We start from the raw sequence: 15,571 nt of genomic DNA, 5'->3' as shown, positions 1-15,571 counted from the left end.
TGTGTGAATATATCGCATCACAATCACTTGTTATGTTGCATTAAAGGTGATGTGCTGTATGTGAAAGAAAGAATGAATGAGTGAATGAATGAATGAGTAAATGAATGAATGGTTTATTTTTTGTTTGTACAGTAATCACCACACACAGTACAACAACTACAATAAACACAAAAACCAAAAAAAGGAATAGGCCAGAAGCAGAAACTTATTTTTTGCCTATCATTTTATGTTTATGTTTATGTTTACGCATTTGGCAGACGCTTTTTTCCAAAGCGACTTACAGGGGAAAACCAATTAAATCACTCAATCAATCAAATTTTATTTATATAGCGCCAGATCACAAAAAAAGTTATCTCTTGACATCTTATATATATAGAGTTGGTCAAAACCAGACTCTAAGCCAATTTACTGAAACCCAACAGAATTTTCACCTGACACACCACTTACATTAATTTAAATGTGTATGTGTTCCCAGTGTCTTTAGGGGTTTCACACCAATTCTCTCCAGTTTAAGATGCAAACTGTGTACACCCCCCATAATATTAATAATAATAATAATAATAATAATAATAATAATAATAATAATAATAATAATAATAATGCTATGTATCTGAAAGTACAGTTTATATAAAGAGAGCTTCTAAATGCAGCTTTTCCAATAAACACAACCACCTATTTTTATTCTTTATTTTAATGTACAGTTTCATTGCCACACCTGTCTATAAATCACTACCTTTATAAACAAAGACATTTGCATTAGACTACAGTTTAATTAATTTGAATAAAAACATGACTGTGACTGTCATGTACTGCCGAGTATAATCAGTTCCATTAGGATCCACCTGAGGATGAACTGGGTTGTCCTGAGTCTTCGTTCAGATTAAGTATCTGCAGACAGACAAGAAACATTTGATTCACATGTTAGTTTGGTCCCTTCACAGAGGTCATTAAGTTTGACTGTCTCCTTTTACAGTGGACTACAGTTCAGACTGCAGCCTCCACTGTAAAAGGTGATGTTACTTTGCTAATGGTAAACGTATACGTACTAATTCTTCACTGCAGTAAGAGTGAACAAAGTCCAGGCTTTGACATGTGCTTAAAGTGTTAAAGTAAAAATAATAGACAGACATTACTAAAAGCTGTTTGTGTGCAAAGCAAATGAAACCTCATGTCCAAGTAATATAATGCATAAAACTATTCAATCATTCTTTCATCAAATCAAATGAAAATAATAGCATGAATATAATGGATGTTAACTTTGATCAAATCAAATCGATCAGACCGGTTTTCATTTTCATCTTATCACTTTTAGGTAATTTTCATTTTGTTTCATGTCGTTTTTGTCTTTGTGTCTTGTCGTGTCTTTATGCTGTCTTCATCTTCATCATCTTTCGAGTCTTTTTTTTGTTTTTGCATTTTTTGGATCATTTTGTCTTGTTATGTCTTGTTTCATCTTTGGATCTTTTCTGTTCTTTCCATCTTTTTCAATGTTTGTGTGTTGTGTGGCCATTCGTGTCTTTATGTCTTTTTTTTTTTTATTCTATTGCATCTTTTCTGTCTTTTACTGACTCCTGTGTGAGTTAGTGATACTTTTCTGATATTTCACAGACCTATAGCTTTAGAGGAGACCTTCACCTTGGTGTTCTGTGACCATACCTTCCCCTTATTAACCCAGAGACATGTTACTGTTGGACCCACAGAAACTACTCACGTACATTCTTAACCTTTTCCTTCCGTAAATCTTGGATCGCCTTCCCCCTCAGGTCATCTAGAAGTTCCCACATCAGGCGTCCATTCCTCCTCTTGTCTCTGGTCCACAGGTATGTCAGACAGGAAGCACAATGGCCATCTTTTGCAAACACTTCCTCAAAACGGGGGACTTCACTTGGCATGGATTCAGAGACCTTGTTCCTGATCTGCACCTCAAGCTTTAACCGTTGGGATCTTGGCTTGAATCGACTGCAGAAGATGTGCTGCCTCTCCACTAACAGATCCTCCACCTCATCCCACAGAGAGAGCTTTGCCAAGTATAGTCTGTTAAAAAAGACTGTGTCAATAATATGATTCTTCTTTTCTTCAGAGGATGAAGACAGAACATCAAATATTGTGGCTGTAATGTAAAAATTGTGAATTGTTAGTTGTCTCTTTACACAGAGCTGGTCTCTCATGATCTTCATTTGAAGCTCATTATTCTTCTGCCTGATGTCACGGATCATCCAGTCTGTATACAAAAAGAAAAAGCAGATGAAGCCACAACCTGAAACTTAATCGTCTTTGTCTGTTTCTGCACAAAAATGTTGCAAAGGAGTGAAATGTTACTTCTACTGCAACAGCTGGAGATGGAAACAAAATGTCTGCACAGCTTGGTGTTTTGAACTCAAGCCACTTTAAATCATTGGCTACATCCATGACCAAGTTCCTTAACGGGTCAATATATATCTACTTTAAAATATTTTAAAAATTACCTAAAATGATCATTGTAGTGTTTAGAGTAAAGAGCTGTGAAATTCTGTCAAAGATGCCAGTATATTAGATTGTAGAGATATGAACTGAATTTATTTACACCAGTGGGCCAGAGGATTTATGTGACCACAAGAAGGAGTAGTGAGTCACTCTGTTGTTCTCCCATGACAAGGAAAACTAACACCTCAGGGTCTTTGACCAAAGCATCAAAATGTGATTAGATGGGATGAGAACCACGAAGAAACAACCTTTAGAGTCAAAGAAAGGGAGTTGGTGATAAAATGTAGAATCACTGTTGTTGTTTTCTCCACTGGACTCAGCTGTAAATGTCAAGAGTTTTAATTTATTGTGATAATCATGTGACAAAAGCCACATCATGTCATCCACTTACCTACCTCCTGTTGGGGTGACTGTCCCCCATGATTTTGATTCTTTCACCTTTAACCCATTTGAGTTAAATACTGACAAGGGCGGTATCTATGATGAATTTTTAAATCCAGATTTAAATCTTCTTAACTCAAAAAATGTGAAATTATCTTGTGAATATTTTTCTGATGATCAGTTTAACGATTTATCTCTTACTCTCCCACATGATGAGTTTTCAATGTCATACGCTTTTTCAACTATGCACTTAAACGTTCGCAGTATGCCGAAAAATTACGATCACCTTAAATTATATTTATCAACCTTGACACATTCCTTCTCAATCATGGCATTTTCAGAAACCTGGTTAAACGATGATATTACTGATCTTTATCCCATATCTCAGTATAATGCTATCCATTCTTGTGGAAAGAACAGAGTGGGAGGAGGTGTGTCTTTGTATGTGTCCAATAATTTTAATTTTACCCCTAGAAAGGAGCTTGGTGTCCACTTTGAAAGCACCCTTGTGGAATCTGTGTTTATTGAAATTTCATCTTGCCGTCCCTTCAATGGGAAGACAGTTCTAATTGGCTGTGTCTACCGACCACCTGATACTGACCTCAGCATATTTAATGAGGCACTTTTCTCAACTTTGGAAAATGTAAGCAATGAACACAAACTGTGTGTACTTCTGGGTGATTTCAACATTAACCTTTTCAAGAGTGAATTGCCATCTACGGCTGATTTTCTGAACACGTTATATTCTACTTATTTTTTCCCTCTAATTCTTAAGCCCTCTCGTATCACCAGATCATCAGCTTCACTTATTGACAACATTTTATTTAATTCTCTGGATTTTGAGATCACCTCAGGTTTATTAATTTCAGATATTTCAGACCATCTTCCGATATTTCAGATAATGCATAGCAATGAAAATTATAAAAACAGTAATTTTGATGACATACAAACTAAATATCGCAAATTTAATAAACAGAATATGGAGTCCTTTAAGTCCTTAATCAGTGTTGTGTCCTGGGATGAGGTTCTAAGGTTGCAAGATGTTAATGAAGCTTATCAGTTATTTCTAGATACTCTGAATTCAATTCTAGAGTCTAGCTTTCCCTTGGTTTCTTCAAAACCCAAGAAGAACTCTTCTAAAGGAAAACCTTGGATGACGGATGAGTTAAAAAAATGCTCTCGTAAGAAAAATAAACTATATAGGAAAGCTATTAGTAACCCCACTTCTAAAAATGTTCAAACTTATAAGAAATATAAAAACAAATTTACTCAAACTCTAAGAAAGACCAAAAAAACATATTATGCCAATAAGTTTACTCAGGCTTCTAATGACATTAGGTCAGCCTGGAATCTCATCAACCAGTTGCTTAATCGGGAAAAAACTCAAGCTGCTGTATCTGCTGATATGTTAGGAATTGATGGTCCCCTTTGTGACCCGAGAGACATAGCTGAGGGTTTCAGTGAGTTTTTTGTCAATGTCAGCTCTTCCTTGGCGTCCTCCATAAAGGTCTCAGATGTTAATCCTTGTAGTTTTATCAAGGGTTCATTTTCACCACTTTCTGTGTTTGATCCTCCCAATGTTGAAGAAGTTTATGAAATTGTTAAGAATTTAAAAATCTCTGCTCAAGGTCATGATGGTATTAGAAGTAATCTTATCAAATAATGTGTAGACTACATCATCCATTCCCTAACCCATATTTTTTCTCTGTCTCTTCAGTATGGTATTGTCCCTCAGGAACTCAAAATCGCCAAAGTCATACCAATATTTAAATCTGGTAGCACAAAGGAGTTTGGCAATTATCGGCCAATATCCATACTTCCCTGTCTTTCTAAGATTTTGGAAAAATTGGTCTATGTAAGAATTTCCAATCACTTAACTGTAAACAACATCTTGTATAAACATCAATACAGTTTCCGCAAGAAATATTCCACTGAGCATGCGTTGCTGCAATTTGTTAATAACATTTCTTCAGCTATGGATAGAAAAAAAATTGCCCTTGGTGTTTTTCTTGATCTAAACAAAGCATTTGATACAGTCAACCATAGCATTCTTATTTCAAAGCTCAACAGATATGGAATCCAGAATGTTGCCCTCAAATGGCTGATACATTACCTGGATAATAGAGAACAGTTTGTTGTCTTTAATCATGTATTGTATTTTTTTTGTATTAATTTATTTAGCACAATAAAAAAACAGTGCAGGGAGGGAACGAAGCCCAAAGGGCTTGTACAGAGTTCCACTCCCATCATCAATTATAAAATAAAAAAAATAGAATGTACAAACATAAGAAAACAATAATTAAACAACAATTAACAATATAGAAAACACTGAAAAAGTCAGAACAGGAGATGTTTTTTCAGTGAGTATAGTATAGTGGTAGTGTATTGTAGCCGGAGGCGTTCTCCCTCCTTGCCACTGCACGGCACTGCGCCAGCAGCGCCGTACCTTAATTGTGGGGCGGTGCCAGACGCCCCTTTATAATCAGGTGAGTGGTCACACCTGACCCTCTCCTTCCAGTCCTTTGAGCCAGCGTGGCGGTGACTGCAGCTCGGCGTGGCGGAGCCCTTTGTTTGCGGTGGGCATCGCAAACATTCAACCCTCAGGTAGTGTGGCCGCTCTCTCTCTTTCTCTTCTTTTCGCTGTGTGCGCACAACGTGCGCATTGGTGACACCGGTGTGTTTTTTTAGTGACTACAGACGGTGTAGGGGGAACAGATCACCCCGCCGGAGGTTTGGTGGGAAGTAACGTGGTCTGCCTGGTGAGTCGGCGTTGTCTGCCATTCCATCAGACTGTAGCTTAGCTCTCAGCTGATTGCTGCTGTGTTTTCCTGCAGTGTGGGCTGCAGGTAACTGCGGTTCTCCTCCTCCTGTTCTCTGTGACGCTGCGCCAGTGGTATGTATGTATGTGCATCATTCTCTTTAATTGAGTATTTTTTTTGCATTTATTAATTAGAGTGTTTTCTTTTGATTAATTTAAAGGTTGCAGTAAGTGGTGGCCTGTCATCAGCCACCACACTCATTGACTGTTGCTGTTTTGGCTTGGTGGTTTGGTTTTGCTGTCCCGTCTTTTTTGCCTTGCTGTTCTGGTTTGGCTGTTGTGCTACAGTGGACCCTGGATATCGTCTCTGTCCGGTGCCGCATTGGCTAAGTCGGGTTCGGCCCGAGTGTTTCGCCCCCGGACCTTGGCTCGTCTCCCCTCCCCTTCTCCGGACGGTCCGGCTCCTGCTCGTCTTTCCGGACCTGATCCTCTACCTGTGGCGGGGGGCGGGCATAGATACTTTTTTGTGTTTTTCATAGTTTCTTTATTGTTTGGATTTATTTTTTTTTTTACAATTTCCTTTGTTCATGTTTATTGGCAAATCTATTTTAAGGAAATTGTATTTTTCATGGCTTTTAATATTTTGAGTTAATTAGATGTTGGATGGATGTGTGTGAGTGTGTGTGAGTTTTAATCGTTCACTGTCGGCCACCAGTGACCTAGGCACTCAGGCTGTTTTATTAATGGTTGTTTCTTCTTTTTCTTTGTGGTACAGGTGCTGGGTACCTGAGCGGCAGTCCAACCTGGTGGTGGTGTTTTCACGGTTTCCTTGTGTTTTTCTTTTTGTGTGTCGTGTCACAGGTGTGGTGGTGGACCCCTCCCCTTATTTTTGGTTTCCTGCCACGGTGGTAAGTCTCAGCCCTGTCCTCCCTTATTTTGTTTTTGTCAGCCTGAGTGCTGGCTGAAGGCCTGGTGTGTGCGACATTTTAGTTTTTTTGTTAACTGTTTAATAATTTTTGTTCAATAAAATCTGTCTTTAACTAAACATTATCTCTCCCGGGTGGATCATTACGAACCTGTGATCTTGTTAGTTAATTTTATTATTTGTATAATTTTCCCAGGGGTGAAATTCCCCTGGGTGGCGTTGTCGGACAACTGGGTAATCTGATTTCCCCACGTACTGCCACAGTATCATCTACCAAATCAAGAATCCCTTTTGGGGTTCCACAAGGATCAATTCTGGGACCTTTATTATTCTTAATTTATATTAATGACTTGCCTATGTCTTGCAATAATCTTCTTCCCTTATTATTTGCTGATGACACTTGTCTTACAGCCGCTCATGATGACTTTAAGTCTCTTATTGCATCGGTAAATAATGAATTACAAACTGTATCTAATTGGTTCCAGATTAATAAATTAACACTCAATGTAAAAAAATGTAACTTCATGATCTTCTGCAACAAAAATAAATCCTACACAAAAGAAGAAGCTAAAATATTAATTAACGGAAATGAAATCCTTCAAGTACCTCACGCCACATTTTTGGGTGCTGTTCTGGATGAAGGTCTTAACTGGAATAGCCATATCAATCATGTATACAAAAGATCAATGAAGATGCTTGGTATACTGAGAAAAGTTTGTCCCCTGATTCATCACTCTGCTCACTTGACTTTGTATTATAGTTTTCTGTTTCTATATATGAATTACTGCAATATTGCCTGGTCAGGAACTTATCCAACTTATCTTAGCAAACTCTTGATAATCCAGAAGAGATTCCTGAGAACAATCTCACTGTCCAATGGATATGAACCATCTGCACCAATTTTTAGGAAATATTCAATACTACCCGTTCATGAACTCAGTGTTTATCACTCATGTTTATTTGTGCACAAGTTTATCAATAATAAGCAAGATCTTCCGGATACTTTTCATAATTTTTTTAGTTTTTCATCCGATTTACATTTATACTCGACTAGACATAGCGACAATCTTCATTTACCCTTTTGTCGAACATCTGGTCATCAATTTAATATTTTATTTAGAGGTCCTTAATTGTGGAACAATCTAGACATGTCTCTAAAGTCTATATTGTCATTTACATCTTTCAAAAACTCACTGAAAAAACATCTCCTGCCCTGACTTTTTCAGTGTTTTCTATATTATTTGTTGTTTAATTATTGTTTTCTTATGTTTGTACATTTCATTTTCTATTTATAGTAGATGATGGGAGTGGAACTCTGTACAAGCCCTTTGGGCTTCATTCCCTCCCTGCACTGTTTTTATTGAGCTAAATAAAATAAAAACAAATACAAAAAAAATGCAAATACAAGAATGGAGTTTGATGCTGAAATGTCAGCGTGTCTTCAACATGGGTGAGTTTGATTCTGAAGGTTATGAAGGTATAAAGTTATTATGGGATGTTATTATCGTTGCTAAGTTGCTGTTTGTTGATCCACGGTTCAGACTAAACTGTGACAGCTCTGACCTTGTTTGTTGGATTCAAACAGATCTTTAGTTCAGCTACTGACGACACAAACCGAACAGAAAACAGAGGTGATTAGTGGTTTTACTGTGGCTGTTTTCAGTCTAAAAAACAGAGCTAAGACTAGAAGCACTCGGAGAGCGCAAACCTCCGCCAAGGCTGATCAGTGGCCACCCCTGTGGGCCCCCCCCCACGCCAAGGAGGTTATGTTTTTGCCAGGGTTTGTTTGTTTGTTTGTCTGTCTGTCCGTTAGTGTGCAACATAACTCAAAAAGTTATGGACAGATTTTGATGAAATTTTCAGGGTTTGTTGGAAATGGGCCCCCCCGTGGGCCCCCCCACCCCCGATCACCACCAAAATTTAATCATTTCTTCCTTATCCCATTTCCAACAAACCCTGAAAATTTCATCCAAATCTGTCCATAACTTTTTGAGTTATGTTGCACACTAACGGACAGACAAACAAACAAACAAACCCTGGCAAAAACATAACCTCCTTGGCGGCGGTAACAATAAGATTTACACTTTATTTAATAGTGATATAGTTTGTGGATATTGGTGGATTTGGTTTTAAGTGTGTTCTAGCTCCAAACTGCCCCCTGCTGGAGAGTTTGAAATATCAATTATACATGAAACACCTTTAAAAGTTTTTTTGAAAATTTTTGAGATTTTGAGTACATTTAGCCCCTCAGAACACCACTAATTTGCTCAAAGTTACTTAATAATCCTTCATGCTGGTTAATTGGTAGCTCCTAATTTTTGCCAGCAATGTCCAAACAGTTCTGTCAAAATTAAAGCTGCGAACAAACCCAATGTGAAAATTCAGAGACTCCTGCAGGTGTTTGTTGATGCTTTAACATCATGTGAGGATTTACCTTCCCCATTCAGAACAGACATTACAGGTACTTACACAGGGTCGGCAAACCAACTGCTGCTGCTGCTGCCGCCACCATAGGGACATATGAGCTCCACCCTCCTCCTCCTGAAGCTCCTCCTCTTTCTTCATTTTCCTCAGTGTTGCGGTTGTTCATGTTTTCTGTGCAGGCAACATTATCATTGAGTTTTTATCTTGTTCTCATTCTCAGTTGTGTTCTGTTGTGCTTAATTTGACTGAATATATGCTTTGATACTGAGCAAAACCTTTAAGCAAAAATTTAATATGGAGTAAGGAAGCTGTCAAAATATTTGTGCAGAAATCCATGCATATTACACATTTTATGTGTGACTGAACTCATTCAAGAGTTTACAAATATTTATTTTTTTACACAACTATAGACCAATATGCACACATTTCCATTTTATGCACATGAATATTCTGACAGCAACCTTACCCCATATTTTTACAGCAATCTTGAATGTTCTACTCTACATTCCATTAATTGTTTGCCGTTTTACTAGCCTGGCTCATGTTCAGTTAAGAAAAGTTAATGCTACAAAACAGTCTTTTACATTTTGTCCTGTTTTTTTTTTATTATTATTATATCTGTTAACCATTTAAAACCAAAAATAACTGTCTGATTTCAGCCAGTACTGTCTAAATGTCACATCAGTAAAAAAATAATGATTCAATTTTTATCATAATTAACTGAACTCAAACTGCGTCATGCGAATATTCCTGGCTGTATCACTGAGGCCGACTCTAGTGTTTTATTCCTTTATGAAACAACTGCTCCATTTATCTAGAAAGATGTCATTAAGTAGACACATAGCAACAAAACTGAAACAACACATTCATAATTATTTCTTCTTCAGTCATCTTCAGCCTAATTATTATTATTATCAGATGACAAAGATTCATGTTTTTGTCATTAGTTTATAAGAAGTTCAAAGATTAAAACTATGAAAACCAGAAAACACCCAGTGCCAGGGCCAGATTAACACTTCATTGTACCCTGGGCAACAATATTCAAGGGCCCCATCATCACAACCCCAGGATCCCTATAATCTGGCAAAATACAGAATAAATTCCAGGAATATATGTAAACATACCCCATACTCCAATATCTAACTATTATCAATTGCATTTTGATGTACAAATGTGTAAATGCTCGTAGAACTATAAGTGCACTACTATAGCCTCTTGTCAAGGCCACTCACTTGCATATGATGACATGAAAACAAAACACATCATCATCAGTATAATCTAAAATTGATCCACTACATTAGAAAGAGAGGGAAGTGTCCTCCATTTTCACAAAAAATAAATAAACCATTTCCAAAGTATCCAGTATTTATTTAACAACACTTTTTGCCAACACAAATGTATTGAATCGTCAGAAAAAGCCCACAGACAAAACACAAACATAATCTGATAGAATCAGATATGAATTTTAAACAGAAATCCCCTTGTCACCTCAGAATTCAACAAGAGAGTTAAAGTAAGTGCAATGTAAACATCTTGAAATCTGCTTTCTCTCAACAATAAACATATCTCAACATTTTCATGGAGCCACCACAAGGAAAAAATAAATATAATGCAGTATAATCTGCTAAAATAAACATTTTGGTCCCAGTTTAACTTTTAAACAGAAAACACATCACAATTCAAGGCATGTCAAGGCAAGGGTTAAACATTTTAATACTAAATACTACATATACTAAATACTATAAACCAGTGCCGGCTGCTCGTCTTTTAGACAGGGGAAGCTCACTGTCTGCTTACATAAAAAAAAAAAAAAAGAATTAAGAAAATGCTCAGTAACCTTATCGTACCAAGTAGGCGTCTTTTTCAGGGACTGGACCAGTGTCCTCTCAATATCCAGTAGACCTAGGCTGCTTAGATTGCCTTGGCCCAGTGTGTTGTGGGTGTCAGACTTCAGCCTTTTTAAACTACAGATGCTCCTTTCACTCCGACCTAGCCGACAGTTTGATTGATTTAACTATCTACAAAACGATATTAAACTCGAACAAGAAATGATTAAATTATGGAACTGAAACAAGAAAACGCTGAAACTATGTTAAATTGAAACAAGGAAGTCCAATGAGTGTGTTTTATTTACAGTGCAAAAAATGAACGAGTAATTTCGTAGTACTTTCTCTCTTGATTTCCCAGCAGAATGTGTGACGGTATTAAAATGAACTGTGTCAGTGAAGGAGTAGATCTGAAAACAGCTGTCAATCAAACGGGATTCAGCCTTTCGACCGATCCTCCAATCAGCACGTGGGATTCTGGCATACCCGTTCGAGCTCCGCCCACAGCTCCATTCACCCGCAGAGACACCCGGTGTCCGGGGGCGGGACAACATCGTGGCATTTATCCAATTACCGTCCAGTTTTGACGCAATGAAAAAAACTGTTCCATTCGGTCCCGTTGAAGCCCAGAGACGGACACAGTCTGCAGACAAATGCACTGAGCAGAGATGGAGGAGTAAACAGCGCAACGGGAATGTATGAGAAGTGACCAACATCGCGTCCGTTGGTTTGTGATAAAGCTGATTTGAACGAACTCATCTTTGAGATGAACGTGTTTTAACACATTTGTAGTCAATAAAATGTCAACACAACCGTACATATTTAACCATTTAATTTTCATAATTTTAGGGGAAGCCGGGCTTCCCTTGCAGTCTATGAGAAATCGCCACTGCTATAAACATCTGGAAAACCGTCAATTTCTCTCAAAGAAATACTTATCTGACCAATACTAAACTTCCCACTTAGCTGCTTCTCCATGTTTGCAATGTTTGGTTCGCGTATGTCGCGTAGTTCTTGACGTCTCACATCCCGCTCAGTGCACGCATGTTGATTTGCGTCACCGCTGATTCGCTTTTTGGACTGACCAATGAGGAGAGGGTCTCAGCTCACGGTCACAGACAGCAGGAGCAGGGTTTCTGTGCAGTGCAATGGCTCCGGGCAGCGGACAGTTTCATTTATAAGCAAAAGATAACCAGATATTTTCGTTATGCCCGAGCTACCCAGGGCCCTTCAGAGGTCGCGGGCCCCTGGGCAATTGCCCAGTTGCCCATATGGTTAATCCGGGCTTGCCCAGTGCATATTTAGAAAACATTAAATATTGTTAAAATATTGAAAACACAGAAATGAGACACAGCAGAAAACATAATTAAACATGATCAGGAATCCATACTTACAGAATCAGTGTGAGGAACATTAACACATCAACTCCAGATTTAACATTTAACCTCAAACTAAACAAATCCTGTTCACTCACTGGTTTTCACCTGGTTCCTCTGGTTCTGTGTTGTTCTGGTTCTGGTGTTGTTGCCGTGCCGACAGCCTGCAGATTAAAGCTGAGCTACGTTTACAGGAAACTGATGTAAAACTGAACCGACAGGTGTTTTTGCTTCGGTGAAGGTGTGGTTCTGTTGAGGAACTGGTTTCATTCAGTCTGAACTCTTTGTCAAGAAATAAAAACATCTGACTGTTGACTTTATTCAATCAGAAGAAGATTCTTGAAAAACTGTTTATGGACGACAGACCGATGACATCTGGCACCAATAGTCCATTGGACCTTTCGTTGGACTAAAAATGGTTTAATCTTACTCTTATTAAAATTTCCTTAATTTTCAATGTTCTTCAGTAGGAGACGGAAATGCCAAAATATGTTTGTGGTTTTGATTGATGAAGTTAGACATCATATCATAGTTCAGTACTGTTACACACTCCACATTGTTCCACAGACACACTGTTCATATTTGGTTTGTTTGGATGCCGTGACTCTGACTGAGTCAGGCTGTAACACTACGATGACAATGATGTAGCTGCTGCAGATGAAGTTTCAGATGAGGTTTTTTGTATGAAACGTTGCAGGAAGTCATTCAGACTGTAGATGCTGCCCCAGCCCACGCTGCTCTCCATACTGATGAAATCATCCAAGTTCATCTGAGACTCTGAGGAGGAAACACATCGTCAGCTTGAACCGAGGTCACAACATGTTTTAACATCATCACGTATGACAGAGGTGACATGTGACCTGCTGTGTGGATGGGGGGGTAAGACGGAGGGGGCATTTGCCACGACCCATCAGCTTTCCTCATGTGTGAACGATCAGAGGCGAAATTCTGTAGGAAGACGTCAGCAGGTATGACTCGGAACTTCCTATTGGACAAAAACAAATCACAGTCAGCTAAAAACTAAAGACCTTTTTACCCAAGGGGATGCTGGGACATGGAGTCTGAATATGTCATGTTCACCACCTCCTAAGATGAGGTGGATGTACAGAACTGATACTCAATGTGATGGAAACGCCCAAACATGGTGACAGATGTCTGAACCATCTTGGTCTCACAGAACAGTAGCTCATACTATTCAGGGTCATCCTCCAGGTCTGACGTACCTGTGGAACGCAGGTTTGATGCCGTAGTCAGAGCGCAGCGCTTTGGCGCCGTACAGCTGCAGGCTGCAGGGAAACGACAGCACAGTGTCCAGATCGTAAACCATAGCATCAGACTGAGGACTGACATGGAGCAGAATGACGTGGTAGTCCTAAAAACACAGAGACTCCATCAGGATCATGTTTAAGGTACTACACTAACAATGAGACAGTGAGAGGTCACCGACCCAGATCACTGGATGATCTCCTCGTCCAGACTTCTGTTTCCACAGTGGAACCTGATGGAGAATGGAGAGTTTCAGTCCTGCTCTACAACCTGTTCAGAGAACCTGTAGAACCTGTCCAATAAGCAGTGTTCAGTATAATAATAACAATAAAAGGTCCATGTTCTAACCGTTCTGTTCTTGTTGGAGATGAAAACAGCAAACACCTGTTCCAGGGGTGCAGTTCTTTCTGCTCTCACAAACTCACAGAGTTTCCAAACATTTTCTTCGCTGCATTACAGAACACACAGAACAGACAGAAGAACCACATCAGTCATATGCATCCACTTTACTGTTACTCTGGTTCTGTGTCAGAGGACATGTTTAACAAACTCCAGATTTTCAGTCTAACAAGTTTATATATAAATAAAATACAAACCTAAAACTGATCAGATTAATTAGATTAATGACTGAAGATGAATGAGTTGAATGATCCGTTTTGAAAAACAAAATAACATTTCTCAGAATGTACACTCCAGTGAAACCACGTTTTCAGTCACAGTAAACACACTACACTACATCTCCTTTTCACTTTCACTCAGGACCAAAAGTCAGCCTTTAAACTACAAAGAAATAATGAGTTGACTTTGATCATGACAATTATTGATATCCAAATTTGACTCAATTTTTTTCATCATGACTGCATTTTTGACCCAGTCGTAGTCAACACATGCATTTCCTCTATAATAGATTAAAAACTAAATTTTACTCAGTTTTACTCAACAGTATCTTTATTTCCCTCTAATGGATGAAACCAGTGATGACCAGCAATAAGGTACATACACAGCATGGCTAAAAAAAGTCCCATATGCCATATTTCATTGGACCGCCTTTAGCTTTAATAATAGAATACATTAACTGTGGCATAGTTTACACTATGCAATGCTTATGCAACTATTATGCTTTTGTCAAGACAACTCTTTAACAATCTGATCCTGATGAATCCTGGCATTGTACAGTTTAATTCTCTATCAAACTGGTGGTTGTTTAAGAAAAGATAAACTACTCACGACATCAAGTTAGGGTTAAAGATTTTCTTGCAGCTGAAACATGTTCATCACTGCAGTAATTATCCAACTGAAGGATCAGTACTATTTGTTGAGTTAAATAAGGTGGGATTTTTGAAGTCAGACTGTATTTGTAAATGGTCCATATATGGGATATGAGAAATGATGAGGTCTCAAATAATTGGGTGCAGCCCCTCAGCTGTGTGAAGAATTGTGTGCTTGAGTGCAGTATATCTCCTATGGTCTGTGGTAAATCTACCTTTAATGTGATATGAGGAGAATAAATACACTAACTTTGATTCGACTCTTTTTCTAACTATTCCGGAACATTGACTTTTGGATTTAACTTTATTCAGATGTTATTGCGGAATCTCAGATATATCAGTTTTATCCCTAATGTTTGTTTATCAGGTGTAATATTACTATAAAGACTTACTGAAGTATAACCGTAAACCTGTGTTATTTAAACAGAATCCAGGAGTAACAGATTATCAAAGACCCTGTTTATATTCACATTATACTCAGTAATTTACCACTAGAACCAGTTATAACCGGTACGTATTTGTACAAATGCACACTATTAGCCGTAAAAGTTGGTGTAACTGCAGTAAGCGTCCCATGTTTATGAATCTAGAGTGTTTATTTTCATATGTAGAACGACTGTAAATTCATACATTTAACAACAAACCCACCAGAACCGGTGATAACCGGTATGCATGTGTCTATATTTGTATAAATGTGCATATTTACCAGTAACAGCTGGTGTAAGTGCAGTTTTCTCGGTTCGTTGTGATTCTGTTTTCATCCTGCATGTTTCGGTGTCACAGTGAAAACACTCCGTTGTGCCACTTCCGGTCCGGCTTTGAGTACCGGGTAGCAACATAAACAAAATTTGCAATAAAGAGATAATTATTTCATTTAGAATTAT

General features: G+C 38.2%; 2 protein-coding genes and 2 long non-coding RNA genes across 4 annotated transcripts; 2 read left to right on the top strand and 2 right to left on the bottom strand.

Annotated features, from left to right (window-relative positions):
• Positions 1-357: 357 nt before the first annotated feature.
• On the bottom strand, positions 358-12,374 carry LOC115428212 (uncharacterized). The gene is made up of 4 exons (XM_030147052.1): positions 12,252-12,374; positions 8,997-9,122; positions 1,716-2,221; positions 358-888 (listed from the first exon to the last, which is right to left on the bottom strand). Exons 2-4 carry the CDS (start codon positions 9,115-9,117, stop codon positions 832-834), a joined length of 684 nt encoding a protein of 227 aa, XP_030002912.1. The 5' UTR covers positions 9,118-9,122; positions 12,252-12,374; the 3' UTR covers positions 358-831.
• Positions 5,300-6,025, top strand: LOC115428214 (uncharacterized). Its single transcript, XR_003936589.1, has 3 exons — positions 5,300-5,448; positions 5,533-5,603; positions 5,679-6,025. It is a non-coding gene; the product is annotated as an uncharacterized LOC115428214 (long non-coding RNA).
• Positions 9,611-12,128, top strand: LOC115428215 (uncharacterized). Its single transcript, XR_003936590.1, has 2 exons — positions 9,611-9,946; positions 12,072-12,128. It is a non-coding gene; the product is annotated as an uncharacterized LOC115428215 (long non-coding RNA).
• Positions 12,375-12,383: 9 nt separating the features above from the next.
• On the bottom strand, positions 12,384-15,516 carry ntaq1 (N-terminal glutamine amidase 1). The gene is made up of 6 exons (XM_030147053.1): positions 15,394-15,516; positions 13,768-13,867; positions 13,601-13,651; positions 13,377-13,525; positions 13,014-13,138; positions 12,384-12,930 (listed from the first exon to the last, which is right to left on the bottom strand). The coding sequence occupies exons 1-6, from the start codon at positions 15,453-15,455 to the stop codon at positions 12,782-12,784; spliced, it is 636 nt and encodes a 211-aa protein (XP_030002913.1). The 5' UTR covers positions 15,456-15,516; the 3' UTR covers positions 12,384-12,781.
• Positions 15,517-15,571: the final 55 nt, after the last annotated feature.

This window comes from Sphaeramia orbicularis, chromosome 11 (genome assembly GCF_902148855.1).
Source record: "Sphaeramia orbicularis chromosome 11, fSphaOr1.1, whole genome shotgun sequence".
NCBI classification, from domain to species: Eukaryota; Metazoa; Chordata; class Actinopteri; order Kurtiformes; family Apogonidae; genus Sphaeramia; species Sphaeramia orbicularis.
This window is presented reverse-complemented; position numbering and strand designations above follow the sequence as displayed.

Excerpts from the sequence above, each read along its gene's own strand:
- LOC115428212 (XM_030147052.1), bottom strand. The coding sequence starts at position 9,117 with ATGAACAACCGCAACACTGAGGAAAATGAAGAAAGAGGAGGAGCTTCA. Across the intron at positions 2,222-8,996 it reads AGTTGGTTTGCCGACCCTGT|ACTGGATGATCCGTGACATC; the intron begins GTAAGTACCTGT and ends TTTTGTATACAG. Across the intron at positions 889-1,715 it reads GGAAGGAAAAGGTTAAGAAT|ATACTTAATCTGAACGAAGA; the intron begins GTACGTGAGTAG and ends GTCTGTCTGCAG.
- ntaq1 (XM_030147053.1), bottom strand. The coding sequence starts at position 15,455 with ATGCAGGATGAAAACAGAATCACAACGAACCGAGAAAACTGCACTTAC. Across the intron at positions 13,139-13,376 it reads ATCAAACCTGCGTTCCACAG|GAAGTTCCGAGTCATACCTG; the intron begins GTACGTCAGACC and ends TTTGTCCAATAG. Across the intron at positions 12,931-13,013 it reads CCCCCCCATCCACACAGCAG|AGTCTCAGATGAACTTGGAT; the intron begins GTCACATGTCAC and ends TTTCCTCCTCAG.